The 18,481-nt window shown below is 38.1% G+C and overlaps 1 protein-coding gene across 5 annotated transcripts; it reads right to left on the bottom strand.

The window, feature by feature from the left end:
* Positions 1–402: 402 nt before the first annotated feature.
* LOC753771 lies at positions 403–9,457 on the bottom strand. Of its 5 annotated transcripts, XM_011665667.2 has the most exons (8): positions 9,189–9,457; positions 7,884–7,968; positions 6,477–6,548; positions 6,088–6,162; positions 5,684–5,773; positions 3,261–3,314; positions 2,101–2,178; positions 403–1,549 (listed from the first exon to the last, which is right to left on the bottom strand). In XM_011665667.2, exons 1-8 carry the CDS (start codon positions 9,297–9,299, stop codon positions 936–938), a joined length of 1,179 nt encoding a protein of 392 aa, XP_011663969.2. In that variant the 5' UTR covers positions 9,300–9,457; the 3' UTR covers positions 403–935. The 5 variants fall into 5 exon arrangements, with proteins under 5 accessions (XP_011663969.2, XP_011663982.2, XP_011663977.2 ...); XM_011665680.2 differs by lacking the exon at positions 5,684–5,773 and having other exon boundaries at positions 6,088–6,159; positions 6,477–6,551; XM_011665675.2 differs by lacking the exon at positions 5,684–5,773 and having other exon boundaries at positions 6,477–6,551.
* Positions 9,458–18,481: the final 9,024 nt, after the last annotated feature.

Below are 18,481 nucleotides of genomic sequence, written 5' to 3' on the forward strand. Positions count from 1 at the left end.
TCACAACCAATCAATCAATCAATTAATCAATCAATCAATCATTCAGTCATCAGTCCATTAATCAGAAAAAAATGAATGCAAAGCAAATTACATGAGAAAATTTACACTACGCACGACAAAGATAAACGGCAAAACAAGAAGGCGATAGAACGGAACGATACTGAGAGACACAATTGAGAGAGAGAGAGAGAGAGAGAGAGAGAGAGAAAGAGAGAGAGAGAGAATGAGAGAGAGAGAGAGAGATAGAAAAGTAAGAGATTAAGGGAGAGCACTATACTCCTCAAATACAGTTAGTGAAAGACAAATAAGAATAAGTGACTTTAATCTCTTATTGATGCAAAAGGCTTTTTTTTTTATTGAGTGATGATTCAATTTATATGAGTACACCACGCATTATATGGATTGGTTGTATTCAAAATAATTTTGTATCATGTGATATTTGGCACTAACCTTAATCATTAGCGAACAAATCTAAAGGTTGCATTAGATGCTGAATACATGTATTAAATCTATGTAAATTAAAGTCAACGTATCATTGTTATCAAACAAAGTAATAGTCGCATCAATGAAAATACAAGTGAACGTTTTTAATAGCTCGCATGCAGCAAAGGATTCGTAGAAAGCATTAAACAAATAAACCTAATCGGCATAGTATCCAAAAAATATAATATTTAAACTCTGATATTTCAGAGTGATTATCTGTACAAAGATACACTTTATTTATACACTGTATGTGTCGAAGGGGGGGGGTGAATTAATCATAATCGTCCTGTGCATCAGAATATTTCTTTGAACGATATATGATGTCCATGGTGCATTTTGTAGAATCCTGGATGATATTCATGTTTCTTTCCATTTCAGACTGGTAAAGACTTGGTGGTGAAAATGATCCTCGGTTGGTGGGCTAATATCCATCGTAGGTGTAGGTTGGAAGATTAATTCTCGATTCCGTCCTTTTTCTGGAACCACTTTTGATCCAGTCGTCGCCTATGACGGGGTAGGACTGGTACCTGCGAGGCCACTTGTCGGTGAGGAAGACCATCACGAAGCCTACCGAGAACGTCACCACGACGATCACCAACAAAAGGATTATCGTCACGAAAAGAATACCGCGGATGGTCACCGAGAAATTCCCGTTTCGCCTTGATGACAACTTCGCCGTCAGCACTAGGCGGTTGTGAGTCCCCATTGGTATGTGGTGCCATTGTAGTTGGTTGCTTTTGGTCGCCTTTGACATTTGCGGATGTATGTGGTGGCATTGCAGTCTCCTGCCCAACCTGAGTTGTCGTTCCCTCGGTATGTACTCCATCTTCTATGTTATCCGTCGTTACATTTAGGGGTTGATGAGTTATGCCACTATCATCGCCCTCATCTTGTTGCGTTGGTTGCGTTGGTTGAGCTGTTGTTTGATTGTCTTCTTGGTTTAGGTCTTGGGGTTTTGCTTGGTCTGTTAGTGGCTGATTCTGGCCGTGGATGCTACTCACTCCTGAAATGAGGGCCTTTCCAACCGACTTCTCGACGGCAGACAATCTCGCGTTCAGTAGGTGTTCTGATGGCACAAAGGTCATCGTGAGAAAATTTAAATCAATCTTCATACTATCTATATTTCACATCAAATATAGCTCAGATACAATTTATATTATTTATCTGTATCAGTCAATATGCGACCTAAGGTTCTGCACATCAAACTCTCACTCGGTGGCCGATTTTATGTTTTAAAATTGTATTTACTAATTTCTCTTAGGGTGAGCACATTTGTTCCGTGCCTCCCTTTGAATCCAAACGACCCTCTCATTTATAAAGACGTTTTTGTTATTTGTGCTTATCGGAGAAATTTGGAGTAAAAGGTACCTCCAAAAATAATGATTATTGTGACCCCTCTTTTTCAAAATCCTCACTGTATGTTCTACTGTCTATTTTCGACTTGTAGTGTTTCTGGTTTTTTAAGGCAGTATCCTAATCTTCAATGTTCTTGCATGCTATTTTATCTTGACTTTGTTTTTCAATAAATTGAGTATGCTACTGAAAAGAAAAAAACACGCAAAAATAGATTGAAATAGAAGTTCGTTCTATAAAAAAAGAGTCAGGATGCTAACTTACGTTTATTCGTTAGCATTTTGATGTTTTCGGCCAAGCTGAAGAGGCGATCATTTACGTCTCCGATTGTTTTTGCCAAAACTGTGGAGAAAAACAATAAAATGAATGTGATATATTGTAGTTATCTTTCAAAGGCAATATCATTACGTACGAAATTTCTACGTGAAGATGTTACACTGCATAAAACACTTTCAATATTAATGATACCGATTATATCATTTGAATAACTGCAACACATATTCCAAATGATTATGATTGGTTTTAAAACGCAATTCAAAATTTAGAAAATAAAATTATTTTAACAATTTCAGTTTATCTCCATTATTTTATTGTGCTTTAAATATACTACGTCCCTTTTGCAGCCAACATCAAACGCAGGAATCATGAATATGTCATGAATGTCCTATATGTGAAATTTAAACATTAGCAGTGTTCTAGTATTCAAATTATGCAAGGAAACCTGTTTACCTTTTTGACTTCACTGTCAGACACTGAGTGACTGACTGACATCTTTTTTTTCTTTGGTAATAATATACATAGAATGGGCTATAACAGGTGCATGAGCATTTGTCTACATCAATAACCCACTACTTGTAATGGCCAAAATTAAACTGATTGAATCTTTGTGCAGCACAAAACGTACGACCATTTGGCAACTAATGGTCGTTATTTTCCCACTAAAAGCCATTTTCAATCCCTTTCGTTTTGAGGGAAGTTCTAAATTTATAGTATTGTATTTCAAATGCCGTTGGAATCTAATCTTTTAATTTGTTTGGCCTGCAAATGAGACAAAGTATATTTAAATCACAGAAAAGGAGAAATTTCAATCAGTGTGGTATTCAGCAACCGTACATATAGTATATTTCATTAAAACAGCCCAGCTCAATTGAAAATAATATTTTCATGAACAGAACTCAAGATATGCTTTGAAAATGTATCATGCGCTGTGAGCGTTTACAATCAGTTTTTGTACCCCACTCCATTCATTTTTGAACAATACATTTTTAGAAATTGAAATAAAAAACTAAATCAGAAGAAATCGATAAATTTATCATGCGTACATAATAACGTCTCAAAATTCCACATATACATTTATAAATGTGTAATTAAAAAGTAAAGCCGTATTTTGTGACGATTTAATAGAGAACAGGAAAGAAACTTACTTTCTGAGACTTGCATCTTGATCTGTGGATCTTTTGGAGGAAGGACATCTTTATCTGGAAAATAAAGTAAAACTTACAAACATGAGCCTAGAACTGTTTGTGATATTTGGAAGTGTGTAATAGGAAAGGAAGTTTCAAATTGATGATTGATGAAATGATTGCAGTAATGAAACTTGGTTTAATATTGGTTTTCTAATACTTTTGTTTTAGATAAGAAGTTAAACGAAATGACAAGCGGTGTCGTTGTATTGGTTCATGGGTCCTGCACATGAAGGACATGAACCGTAAGACGGAGAGAAAAAGCTAGAGTTTTCCTTTCTCCTCTCACTTTTCTTTCTCTCTCTTTGTTTTATTTTTAACCTTTACATGTGCTGCACTACTTTATGAAATGATATGGCAATAACATTAATTGAATAAAAAATAGAATCTCTTTTCTCAGTAGAGCTATTTTCTTCATTGTCCACTCTCATATTTTGAGACGTGGTGTCTATTGGGGTTAAAGTTACCCCTTTCAGTTTTCATTAACGGGCTAAAATTATGACATTTTCTTCTCACTTGCAGGGGTCGAAGTGACTACATCATCATCGCCATCGTGATCGTGGCCATCGCCATCGTGATCGTGGCCATCACCAGGAAAATGTTCTTCGTCTGCTGAATGATATGCAATAGTTGGAAGAAAAATTGCTAAACCGTAAAAGAAATGGATAAGGATATAAGATTGAGTGACAATTCTGTAATGAATACTGACTGCCACTTTAGCTTTTGTTCATTTAAGAGTAATATCAGTCACAAAATATACTTTCAGAATCAAATCACTGCAAAACGTTTCTTTATTTCAAACGGATCATGAACAATTATGTGTCTTAAAGATAAATATTTGATTCATTATTTAATACCATGATTTATGAAGAATAGCATCGAGTCTTTCATTTTCTATCATCACATTATAGATATCCAGAATTTGATTCCTTATGCAAATGAAGTTGAAATAGCTAAACTTTAAATTTCCTTGACCACTCTCACTCCCCCCTTCATGCACACACACTGGCCCGAATTCACAAAGGAGGTTTGTCGACAAACCGAGGTTTATGTATGTCATATGACGCGTTTTGACGCGTTTCTTACAAACCTGATTTGTAAAACACAAAAGGAGGTTTGTCGACAAACCTCCTTTGTGAATTCGGGCCAATATGTACATGTTGTATCTTTCCACCTCTCTCTCTCCCTCTCGATCTATCTCTATGAAGGGGTGACTAAAGTTCCCGGAGATTTTCAAAATATTGAACAATGTGATATTCGGTCTATTATTTCTCATATTCGACACAAATTGATTTATTTCAATTATTACCAAATGGAAGGCATAGTTTTTTTTTATACTACAAATTGATTCAATTAGAAAATTTATCGTCAAAGGATTCCGGAGATATAGCGATCTAAAAATTCGATATCGGATCGGCTTGCGCACTGCAACTAACAAAATCATAAAAACAACAAGACCAATAAGCCTCGGTCACAAATGCCATTACGAACTGCTACGAACGCCGTACGAACGATTTTCAGACAAAGGAAATTCGGAAAGACAATGGAAAAACAGGAAGATTCGTACGAACGCATCTTTGTGACCGTGGCTAAACTTCGCGCACGGAGGTTTATAACCGATTTATTTAAAAAATGCGATCCGCAAACAAAATATGTCAATTTCATAACTTGCAAGGCAAGATATCATACAATCAGATGTTACCACTTCATATTTACAATTTAGTGGAAATCTGCTCTCAAAATGAAGATTTCCAGACCCTTATCGGTGAGTCAATGATTTTTCGAAACGGACGCAAATGACCGCTATATGTTCTCATAATTTCACACCCAATTCCAGAGAAAGTTCCGTCTCTAGGTGATTTTACGTTCCTCTTTCCATTGGTGATATCAGGTTTTCGAAATCCTACCAATTTGTTGAGATAGCGAACTTTGATATTTGGAAGTGTGTATTAGGAAAGGAAGTTTCAAATTGATGATTGATGAAATGATTGCAGTAATGAAACTTGGTTTAATATTGGTTTTCTAATACTTTTGTTTTAGATAAGTTGTTAAAAGAAATGACAAGCGGTGTCGTTGTATTGGTTCATGGGTCCTGCACATGAGGGACATGAACCGTAAGACGGAGAGAAAAAGCTAAAGTTTCCTTTCTCCTCTAACTTTTCTTTCTCTCTCGTTGTTTTATTTTTAACCTTTACAAGTGCTGCACTACTTTATGAAATGATATGGAAATAACATAAATTGAATAAAAAATAGAATCTCTTTTCTCAGTACAGCTATTTTCTTCATTGTCCACTCTCATATTTTGAGACGTGCTGTTTATTGGGGTTAGAGTTACCCCTTTCATTTTTCATTAAAGGGCTAAAATTATTACTTTTTCTTCTTACTTGCAGGGGTCGAAGTGACCACATCATCAACGCCATCGTGATCGTGGCCATTGTGATCGTGGCCATCACCAGGAAAATGTTCTTCGTCTGCTGAATGTTATGCAATAGTTAGAAGGAAAATTGTTGTAACGTAAAAGAAAGAGTGACATTTTTGTAATGAATACAGGCTTCCACTTTAGCTTTTGTTTATTTAAGAGTAATATCAGTCACAGAATATACTTTCAGAATTAAATCACTGCAAAACGTTTCTTTATTTTAAACGGATCATGAACAATAATTATGTGTCTTAAAGACTATTTTCTTCATTGTCCACTCTCATATTTTGAGACGTGCTGTTTATTGGGGTTAAAGTTACCCCTTTCATTTTTCATTAAAGGGCTTAAATTATTACTTTTTCTTCTTACTTGCAGGGGTCGAAGTGACCACATCATCAACGCCATCGTGATCGTGGCCATCACCAGGAAAATTTTCTTCGTCTGCTGAATGTTATGCAATAGTTAGAAGGAAAATTGTTGTAACGTAAAAGAAAGAGTGACAATTTTGTAATGAATACAGACTTCCACTTTAGCTTTTGTTTATTTAAGAGTAATATCAGTCACAGAATATACTTTCAGAATTAAATCACTGCAAAACGTTTCTTTATTTTAAACGGATCATGAACAATAATTATGTGTCTTAAAGACTATTTTCTTCATTGTCCACTCTCATATTTTGAGACGTGCTGTTTATTGGGGTTAAAGTTACCCCTTTCATTTTTCATTAAAGGGCTTAAATTATTACTTTTTCTTCTTACTTGCAGGGGTCGAAGTGACCATATCATCAACGCCATCGTGATCGTGGCCATCACCAGGAAAATTTTCTTCGTCTGCTGAATGTTATGCAATAGTTAGAAGGAAAATTGTTGAATAAAGTAAAAGAAGAGTGACAATTTTGTAATGAATACAGACTTCCACTTTAGCTTTTGTTTATTTAAGAGTAATATCAGTCACAGAATATACTTTCAGAATTAAATCACTGCAAAACGTTTCTTTATTTTAAACGGATCATGAACAATAATTATGTGTCTTAAAGATAAATATTTGATTCATTATTTAATACCATGATTTATGAAGAATTAGCATCGAGTCTTTCATTTTCAATCATCACATTATAGATATCCAGATTTTGATTCCTTATGCAGATGATTTGAAATAGCTAAACTTTAAATTTCCTTTACCACTCTCACCCCCTTCACACACACTATCTATCCACATCTCTCTCTCTCTCCCTCTCGATCTATCTCTATCAAGGGGTGACTAAAGTTCGCGGAGATTTTCTAAATATTATACAATGTGATATTCGGTCTATGATTTCTCATATTCGACACAAATTGATTTATTTCAATTATTACCAAATGGACGGCATAGGTGTTTTCGTCAAAGAATTCCGGAGATATAGTGATCTAAAAATTCGACATCGGATCGGCTTGCGCGTTGCAACTAACACAATCGTAAAAAGAACAAGACCAATAAGCCTCGGTCACAAATGCCATTACGAACTGCTACGAATGCCGTACGAACGATTTTCAGACAATTGAAATTCGGAAAGACAATGGAAAAATAGGAAGATTCGTACGAACGCATCGTTCGTACGAATCTTTGTGACCGTGGCTAAACTTCGCGCACGGAGGTTTATAACCGATTTATTTAAAAAATGCGATCCGCAAAAAATAAGGCAATTTCATAACTTGCAAGGCAAGATATCATAAAATCAGATGTTACCACTTCATATTTACAATTTAGTGGAAATCTGCTCTCAAAATGAAGATTTCCAGACCCTTATCGGTGAGTTAATGATTTTTCGAAACGGACGCAAATGACCGCAAAATGTTCTCATAATTTCACACCCAATTCCAGAGAAAATTCCGTCTCTATGTGATTTTACGTTCCTCTTTCCATTGGTGATATCAGATTTTCGAAATCCTACCAATTTGTTGAGATAGCGAACTATGGTCACACCACCGTAAATATTTCTCTCTTTACCTGCATGCATATAAATAACTAGTTTATCCCTTCATTTTCCCTCTCCTTCTCCTCTCGCTATCTCTGTCTCTCTCTACGACTCCCCCTCCTCTTTTACTTATGCATTTGTGCTCAATCTACAGAGTTTGTATAGGTGTATGTAATGGTGATGTTTTAATCTCAGATGAATTATACCTTACCTTCGTTCGTATTGTGAGACCTGGCTTGCAATTCGTTTGCTTTCATCAAGATGTTGTAAGCTTTCTTGTACGAAGATGGAACATTCTTGAGAGCGGAAAAAACAAGAGACAAATTTAGATGCCAAGGTTGAGGACATTTGACATAGTATTTTACAAAATTGTGTTTAAAGTGACTTGGTAACATTGTTGAAGGTTGATGAAAAAATTGCTTAATTTGTGTATAAAATGTTACTTACTATATTCCTCCTATTGTACTAATCCTCTGACATGCAAAAAATCCTGAACAAATTCTTAAACCACGAAGATATCTATGGTTTTCTTTGAAGGAGTCGATGTATGACACCCTCTAACAGTGATTAACAGTAAATTCTCCCAACCATTTTTGAATTTTCCCAACCGTTTTCCCATGAAAACAGGACATAAAACAGGCTATAAAATTTCTGTCAACACTTAAATGTCTGGAATGGAATGTAAAGTCATTGTATTGCTTTGTGACGATTTCCATTCACCTAAAATGTAACTAAATTGTAATGTAATAATATAGTTGTAAGAATATTAAGGAATCGATCAGATCAGTTTTTCCCAATTTGTACCACGAATGATGGTCCGTTTCCACTCAAAATTTCAGATTATCTTTAATTGTACATCTAGCATTGATTTTCTGTGTTATTCAGGACGGACAAACAAGTTGTAGCCGAATGGCATGCCCCTATCTCTCATCTGAACAATGTTACCAAGTCCCTTTAAAGCAATGTGGGTGAAAAGTGTACAAGGAGACACAATAAAAATCACTTCATGAAACCATATAATACAAAAGAGGGGGTAAAATAACATACATGAACTAAGATGGATGAAAGCATTAGCATTGTCATTGACTACTATGCTTTGCTGGAGTGGATGAAAATACAAGCAAAAAGTATATTTATCTACATGCGGTCACGATTTCAATTTCAACCTATATGTACACAATCGCCTATTACAACGCAAATATCAGTTTATACATGTTAAATCTCTAGTTTAATTTATTTGCTTATTTAGGATATTTATCAGAATATGGTAGTCGTTTTTACATCTTTATAAAAAGCAACTGATGATTGTATATTAACATTCAGTGTTAACAAGCAATGGCAGATTGGAGAAAATCTGAGAATACGATAACTTTTTTTTCTTCTGAAATGACTTTCTGAAATTAAACACACAATGCTGAATCAGAATATCTTATTTTTCTTTTTAATATTTGTAATACGGGCGTGTCAAACAATCTTTGAATATGTAGACGCTAAAGAATATTAAGATTAAAGTTACCTTTTCGACGATCCGGTGCAGTAAAGCTTCATTTTCTTTGGCCTTTTCGACAGAAGCTGCCAATATTGCTGGCAGAAGACAAGCGGTGATTATTAGTGTACAAGACTTCATCTTGAACGAAAGCAAATGCCTCAAAATGATATGACCTTTTTGTAAGAGAATTCAGAATGTCCTGCCCAAACCTTTTGGCTGAGGAATCAAAGTCCTGACAAAAATGGTTCGCTTTAATATCCGTGATACATCTGCGAGAGCAAAGCCAGATATGCAGACACCGGCCTAAGATTGAATGACCCGTGCAAGAGGAATGTAGTATAATTGGACATTTAAATATATTCAAATTAATGGACATTTTCTTTTATCAGGGCGCATAGTCAGGTGCTTCTTTAGCAAGTATGAAATAAATCGCTTAACTATGCATTCAACTTTATGCATACGTCGTATTGAAGAGAAGGGGCACTTGACTACAAAGGCTCGTGCGAGGCCTACCTTTTTTTTTGCGAGGTGGATCTCGTCACCATTGGCTCTCGGAAGACTCATTTAATAATTTGAATATTTAATGAGGCGCAAAAGGCCATTTTCGTAATGTAACCAAATTCATGAATATGCCTTTGTGAAGCGACTCGATACGATGATTTCATCATGGACCTACGAATGGACATTCGTCGTTTTGTTAACGAATTCATTGCGATTGTCTCCGTCAATGTCGTCTCAAAACATTTCGTACATTGACTCTGATCTCATGATGGTCACCGCCAAAAAGCCGGGACAGAATCAAGATAGTGAGTTTACACATGTTAATCTACATGCGCAGATGATAATAACTCGCCTAAAGCATGGAAAAATCGATGTGCAGTTCTGGCTTATAATCGGAAATTGTTGTTCCGTGTACTGTATTTTATTTTGAAAAACATGTTGATATTACCAGATAAAGGTTATATGTGGATTGGTTGTGATTTAAAATCCCGTTTCCCTTTATTTTCTTATAATATTCCAGAGTTACAACGCACAAGGCTTATAAAGATCATGGCCTTCTAATTGTTTTATAAGGTCATGGGCTGTGTGCGAAAATGTGCAAATCAGTATTAACACATTTCACATCACCAAAATCGTCTGCTTTTCAACTTTGCTGCTCCCCATTGGGGATGTATTTATTTGCTAGGAGTCCACTGGGCCGGCGCCAGTTGGTGCCAGTTCGCGCCAAAGATTATGTGATTGGCGCGTAGTGGCTCGCTGTGGCGCCGAATTAATGTCCGCTCGGCATGTGTCGCCAAGTGGAATAAAACTGGGTGCCATATGGCGTGCGCCAAATACCACCGGCTTGCTCCAAAATGTTGCGCCAGTTTGCGCCAGTTTGCGCCATTACACGGCCATTTGATTCCAAAATTCACCCTGTTGGCGCCATTTGCGCCAATAGACGGCTACTTTGCGCCACTTGGTGATTAGTTTGTGCCAAAGGTCGCCAAATTGGTTTGAACTTGCCGCCGCTTGGCGCTACTTGCCGACTATATAAATACCGGCCATCGGCTACCTGGTTCAGACCCTCCTCAGCTGCTGTATGAACAACATCTCTACTAAATATTTACAATTTTGATATGTCTGAGGCTTTTGATAATGTTGGAGTGATGATGCTGCTCCATCAGAAGATGATGAGAGATGCTGAGGTGGCCACTGCCTATCAACTTATGCTGGCCAATCCTGAAGAAGAAGAGCCTCCTAAGAAGAAAAGGAAGCACAACTGGTGGTTTAGACCTATGCTCCACCCACAGTTGTGGGCCGAACGTGGACAGTACCACACTTTGATGGAAGAGCTGAGGGAGAATGACAGGCGGAAGTTCAAGAACTACACCAGGGTGTCCCCAGAGATGTTTGATGACCTGTTGGTCAGGCTTACAACCCACTTGCAGAAGAAGGACACCCACATCAGGAAGGCCATTCCCCTGGTCTCAAGTTGTCTCTCTTCCTGCGCCATCTCGCCACTGGGGCCACCTATGCCGAGCTGTCTTACAACTTCCGAGTGGGCAAAGAAACCATCCAGAAGTTTGTCCCTGATGTAGCCAGAGCGCTAGTGGATGAGTATGCTGCAGAAGCCCACAACCAATGAAGGCTGGCTTGAGGTTGCAGGTGATTTTGAAGCCAGATGGAATCTTCCTCACTGTCTGGGAGCCTATGATGGAAAGCACATCCGTCTCCAGAAGCCCAACAAATCAGGCAGCCTTTACTTCAACTACAAGCAATTCTTCTCGGTTGTCCTGATGGCTCTGGTAGATTCAAAGTACCAGTTCATGTGGATCGATATGGGTGGGGTTGGCCATCAGTCTGATGCCCAGATCTACAACAACAGTGAACTGAAGGAGTACATTGAAGCTGGCACTTTAGGCATCCCAGATCAAGCTCCTCTTCCCCATGATGATGAAGAGCACCCTATGCCGTACTTCTTCGTGGGAGACGATGCCTTCGCCATGAGGAAGTACATGATGAAGCCCTATGGCCGTCGTAACATGGTCCAACAGCAGAAGATCTTCAACTACAGGCTGTCCAGGGCAAGGCGTGTGGTTGAAAATGCCTTTGGAATTCTGGCTCTGTGGTTCCAGTGCTTCCTTGGCCAATTGAGACAGGAACCAGACACAGTCCGCCTGCTCGTTGAAGCTGCCGTCATGCTGAACAACCTCATCAGGAAGCGCTTTCAGGCACTGGACGTCCGCATGTTGGACCAGGAGGATGCCCAGCACAACCTCATCCCTAGAGCTTGGAGAACTGCCGCCATCACTGTGAGAAAGTCCTGCGATGCCGCCCTGCTGTTATAGACGGCAAGTGGCGCCGAATGGCGGGCAATCAGGTGGCATTTGGCGCGAAGTAGTCACCAATCGGGTGTCGTTTGGCTCGCGTAGTGGCGCAAACAAGGTGCCCCTTGGCGCCAAGTGGCGCCATGTGGCGCGAAATCTCATTGGCGCAACTTGGCGCGCGCCATTACATTCCAGTGGATTCCAATAGGCGGATTGTTTGCGCCAAAGGGCGATATGTTCGCGTCATTTGGTGCCACTTGGCGGACACTTGGCTCTGATTGCTCGATGCAAGTGGCGCGACGAAAATTTCAAACATTTTGAAATTTTCTTGCCGCCACATTCAAATTTGGTGCCATTACGGGCCACCACGAGCCAGTTGGGAGGCAGTTTGAGCCACTACACGCAACTAGGCACCTTATTGGCGACACTAGGCGCCACAGTAAATTGCATTGGCGCAAACTGGCGCCAACTGGCGCCGGCCCAGTGGACTCCTAGCATGAGACACACTCTTACAGAGCACACTATCCAAACAAAATCCAAGAGAGGGAAACTGCTCCTTTGTCAATGACCGAAAATGCTTTACGCAGTGGTTATTGTTAAAACAACTGAATGTTCTCATTAATATGCACATAATCAGAAGGCGATGACTATCATTGGATCAAAGAAAGAATCACGTTAAATGTCCATCCGTATTAGGTCCATGGTCTGAACGATGGTCGTGTTAGCTACGCCGACCTATTTACTCCTGGACGCATAGTTCCCGGAACGCCGAAGGCGGCGCTATTCATCGAACACTCTATCGGAACACTGTAAATGCTTTTATTAGGAAAGGACCTGTTGTGAATAAAGAGCTCCAGTTTTGTATGATCACGTTTACCCCTTTTCGCTTTAAATACATGGATACAACACTGAACAGTTTTAATTACATATGACTTCCTTGACATTAAATGACTCGCAGGTAATTAGGAGAATTTATCTGTTCTTGTCAAGTTGTCTGATTTGATGACGTCATTGGCGATTTATGAGCCATTTATAAGCCAACGGCTAGAAAAGTCATTGGCGATTTTTTGGCGATTTATATTAGCCAAATAATACTTCTCTCACGCATTATTCAATAGCGATTTTCACCGTAGGAAACCACAGAACGCCATCGCATGTTTACCCGCCGGGCACCAAAATTTGTGAAACATGTCTGCAAAGTAACCTGGTGTGTTTGTAAGTAAACTGAAGTTATTTTATTTTATTATTTTTAATCTCACGCACATACAGTACAACATGCAACATGTTCATTATATACCGGTATGAATTAAAATTAATGATGAAATAAAAATTTGTTTGTGACACTGCACCACTCGCACTGCTGAACCACCCTGTGTGTAGATCTAGTGAAACTTAGCAGCACACAACCCATACAAAAAAAAAGTCTTAAAAATATGATTATTGTAACAAAAAAAATCTCATTCATGAATAATTATGTGTCTTTCATTATTATCTTGGCTGTTTGGTTATTTTTTATTCACAAGAGCGCTCAAATCTTCAATCCTGAGCACATTCTTGCAAGGCCCTAGTCTAAGTAACAAGTTAAACACTCCTAGACCTAGTGCCAATGAGGTGAAACACGACAGTCTTTGACCTCATACTCATAGGTGAGCACATTTTTTTTTTTTTTGATCCTCAAAAAAATTTCAATTTGCAACCCCCCTCCCCAAAAAGGTAAAAAATCACGTGATTTTACATGATTTTTTTCTCAAGGGGGGGGGGGGGCCGGCCCCCCCCCCCCCCTGGATCCGCCACTGGTGCATGACTAATGTGAAGTGCTCATTCACAGCATACATTGGCATTTAACACATATCTCTGCTCTTCTTAAAAAAAAATTTTAAAAAGCACCCATGACCACCAAAGAAAGGGGATTTCTCATTGGCATAGGCCTATATTAAAAACATTTCCCAATAGATATATTATTACCTTTAAACTTTCTATCAATATCAGGATGGATCCTCACTAATGCAATTCAACTGTCTTCACTTTTGGCCAAATAATCCATCTCATGAAATTTCATAGCCACTTAACCATAATTGAGCAACAACCTGTCCTGCAACCAAGATGCAAACTAATGCGGTATACTCAAAGCACTTCGTAGGAAACTTGAACACATATCTTCTTATCAGTCCACCAATCTACTTCTCTGCTATACCAATACCCAACCCTAGTTCCGACAGCTCTGGCTTATAAATAGCCAATGGCTTATAAATCGTTGTATTTACACCTTAATGGTAAACGCGATCATAGAAAACTGGAGCTCGATTATAAATCGCCAAAAAATCGCAGAAGGGATCATGGCATATAAAAAGCCAATGGCTTATAAATGGCTTATAAATCGCCAATGACTTTTCTAGCCAATGGTTTATAAATGGCTTATAAATCGCCAATGACGTCATCAAATCAGACAACTTGACAAAAAACAGATAAATTCTCCTAATTACCTGCGAGTCATTTAATTTCAAGGAAGTCAATTACATATGACTCATATGTAATTAAAACTGTTCAGTGTTGTACCCATGTATTTAAAGCGAAAAAGGGTAAACGTGATCGTACAAAACTGGAGCTCTTTATTCACAACAGGTCCTTTCCTAATAAAAGCATTTACAGTGTTCCGATAGAGTGTTCGATGAATAGCGCCGCCTTCGGCGTTCCGGGAACTATGCGTCCAGGCGTAACTCGCTAACCTGTGGATGCTCTCACTTACACTCGGGCGTATCTGTGACCTTTCACGATGATTGTTTGTTACAATCGAAAATGAAATTAGATTTCGCACGGTTTAGACGTGGAAGGTGGGTTGAGGTCGACTAGTGCGGGCGTCACCCCTTCCGTAAGTTACGTTGGTCGGTGGAAGGTCGTGTTAACTTAATCGTAGTAAATGGGTCCGAGTAAGAGGGTGTGGACAACCAGGGACGTGATAGAGAAGGACTGGAATCAAGCCGCTCTCCTTTGACCCCATGCTCCAAGCCGCCGAAAAGTTATGCGCTAATCTGCAACTGTTGACCACGTGGTGAGATAAAAGAGCGCATGAAATTTCAGGATTTAGAATTCCTAAATCAGAAAATGGTATCACTGCAACTGTTCGCTGTCCCTTCCAATGATTTCTCATCCATTGTTGAATGTGTAAAGAGTAGAATAAGCGAACACAAACTTGTGTACTTTCATCCTTTTTTAAACTTGAAAAATACAAAAAACACGCGAAAACACGCATTAGCAAACTTAATGTTATTGAAGATTGTAAATCATGGATCAAATAACGGGACATTAAAGCATGCACAAATTAGCGCATCATCCTAAAATATTGAGTTTTTGAAAGGATGTAATTTTTCTTTTACCAACTCTGGCACACAAATTAAAGGAAGGACGGAGTTCTAAATTTGAAAATTTGTTTGATGCACTATTCCCAATAAAATCCCCATATAAAGTTTTTGATTTACACTGAAATTTTTCCGGTAATTTGATATTTTGTAATAAATGTAAAACTGGTGCCTGGCTTCCGAAAGTCCCCGCAGTGGAAGCGCGGTTCGGAGCATGGAACTTCAAAGCCAAGTGGAATGATACACATCCCATTGTTACGCTTTAGAACTCAAGAATGCGTTTGAATGAATTACAAGAGTTTCGCCACCTTTTCTTTCACCTCCCTGGTGTAAGTGAAATATACATGAGGTATTTACTGCTACAAGGATTAACTTACGCCGACCAACAAAACCCCGTCTGAACATGGCTATTATGGCTTGTCTTACCTAGCAACACGTAATATATGCAATCCGCATTCTGACTTTTAAAATACAAATTCGTGTCAGGCGAATGAAATCATTCTTAACGAGGCACTTATGTATATTTACTTTTGTTAAAATAGCCTATTGTATAGGTTGTGGAAGAAAGAGCTCAGTTGATTATTCCGATTAAGTGGCGTATTACAATGCAGAATACCTCATTAACAACGATTACAGTTTATAACCAAAAAACTTGTTTTCAAGAGATGCCTGACAAAGCCCCATTGCCCATTAAGCTATAAGTATGTCCATACACCTTTTAAAACGTGATTTATAATCCGACTTAACTTCATTTCAATATCGTTTTGTTTTGCTTGTCACAGTGTGACATATTGTAATGACTCATTTTTAGAATGACGAGGTATTGGCATTGTCACTTTGAGTATGTCCACACACACACACTTAGTAGTAGTAGTAGTAGCTCTATACGAGAACGAATTTATTTTTCATTTCTTTTCACATAATATAAACGAAACCGAGGATTATCGATGTTTTATCATAACTTAATCCTAATTATAATAAATAAATGACACATATCATTTTGTTCAGCTTAGATCCTCTTCTCTAATTAGACGATCAGCCATGCACAAAAAAGACGAAAGACCTGATGCGTGGCTGACGGTCAACGAAACGGATTAAAGTCTTTTGTCAACTCTGTTTGTTGATACGACAGACAGCCAGTGAAAACGAATTCGTTTACTAAAATTATGGAAATGCAAGCATTACTTTAAACAAACTGAATTTTGTTATTCCTGGCTCATTTTTCCTGAGCGAGGTGTCATATGACAGGTCAGAGAATGAATTTTGTAGAAATGTGGTTTTCTCCTTGAAATTCCGATACCGCCCGCCAAATTACTTTGTGGTACCCTCTCTTCAAATTGTTTTTAATCACTCATGCGTGAAATATGCATCCTATGAGTTGCATCTAATGAAAGAGGATCTAAGCTGAAAAAATATTTGTCATTTATTGATTATAATTGTGATCAATTTATGATAACACATCGATAATTTTCGGTTTAGTCTTTTCTGGGACGCACTGTATATATAAAGAAAGAGAGGGAGAGGGAGAGGGAGAGGGGGAGAGAGAGAGAGAGAGAGAGAGAAAGAGAAAGGGGATTGAGAGAGATAGAAAGAGAAGGAGAGACAGATAGATAAAATAGACAATATCTGAACATGGAGAGAAAGAGAGAGAGAGAAAGAGAGAGAAAGAGAGAGAGAGAGATATAGAGAGAGAGGTGCAGTGCAGAAGAGTACAGAGAAGTGACGGAAAAATAAAGAGTGATGACAATAAATGATAAAGAGGAGAATGACCAGAACATTTTAAAAACTAACCAGAGGAAAAGGGAAGAAAAATGTACAATAAAGTAATTAAAGGTTGGAAGTCCACCACAATTTTGGACCATAACTCGTTTTAAAAAATGGTATACATTCATTAACTAATTTACGCGGAATGTTCCCCAAAAGAATATCGCGGACAAAAGAGCAATGAAAATAGAAAATAGAGAGGAAAAGTGTAAGCAAAGAGGAGAGTCAAAGAACGTAAACTGTTATCCAAATTAAAACAAATTCCAAGACAGTTCGTCTCATTCACATTCTTAACAATGTAATTTCACTCTTTCTCGATTCTCTCATCATACGTATCCATTCTTTTATTCTCTATTCTATAAGATATTCCCTTTCTCATAAATTTTTCTTGTAACCCTTCCGTCTCTCTCTCCCTCTCCAATTGTTTTTCTAATCATTCTCACTGTTCTTTATAATTAGGTACATCTTCCTTCTGGTACGTATTAGAGTAACCCGTTATTTGCATTACTTTGAACAATGTGGATTATGCAAGTAATATTGGTTTAAAAGTAATAAACACATGAAAATAATCACACAAGAACCTTTCCTTGCCTTGGGCTGCATTTTATTGATCGATTTACAAGCCGCACTTTTAACGTGTAAGATCAATACACAATTTACTTACGATATTAACAGAAGTAAACAGTAAACATTCATTCATACAAGATTTAAACAAGAACGAAATTTCCATACGAATATAATAAAACTCTTTGAGTCAAAAACTAAAAACTCACAACATAGAAGATCTGTTAAGAGCACAATTGTAATTTTTCTTTGCTAACCTATTATTGACTAATACGGAAGGCGTGATATCTTTGCCAAATTTAGCATAAAAATATTATAAACTAATTGTCGGTTGAATGTTTTCGAGTCTTTCTCAGTGAATAAGACCCATTGCACACGAGGCGTCATTTAGATTGCGTTAGTATGTGCGTTAATCAAAGCTGTAGAAGTATTGAGTCAATACGCCAGTAACCCTTCTCCACCATGTCTCTCTCACATGGTGCGTCCAAAAACCGAATACTTAACTAAAACCATTCTAAATTAAGAAAGATAACGCCGTGTTGTACAACGAACATTGTTGCCCTACTTTCTCGTATTCTCCGTATCACCTGCATTCCCATTGCTTTCATTTGCAGCGGCCGTTTGTGTAACCAAGGTTGAAGATGTCGTCGTGGCAGTTATGCTTTCCGTGGGTTCCTCAGTACGTGTTACAGGTGACGCTTTAGATTCGGTTACTGCTGACGTTGTTGCCACTGTTGCTTCAGGGGAAAGAGACTGGGTTACATTTGATGCAACAGACTCATCGACTGTTAACGCAGCAGACTCGATGATTGGTGACGCAGCAGAC

The sequence above is a fragment of the Strongylocentrotus purpuratus genome, unplaced genomic scaffold (assembly GCF_000002235.5).
Source record: "Strongylocentrotus purpuratus isolate Spur 01 unplaced genomic scaffold, Spur_5.0 spur5_scaffold_6, whole genome shotgun sequence".
NCBI lineage: Eukaryota > Metazoa > Echinodermata > Echinoidea > Camarodonta > Strongylocentrotidae > Strongylocentrotus > Strongylocentrotus purpuratus.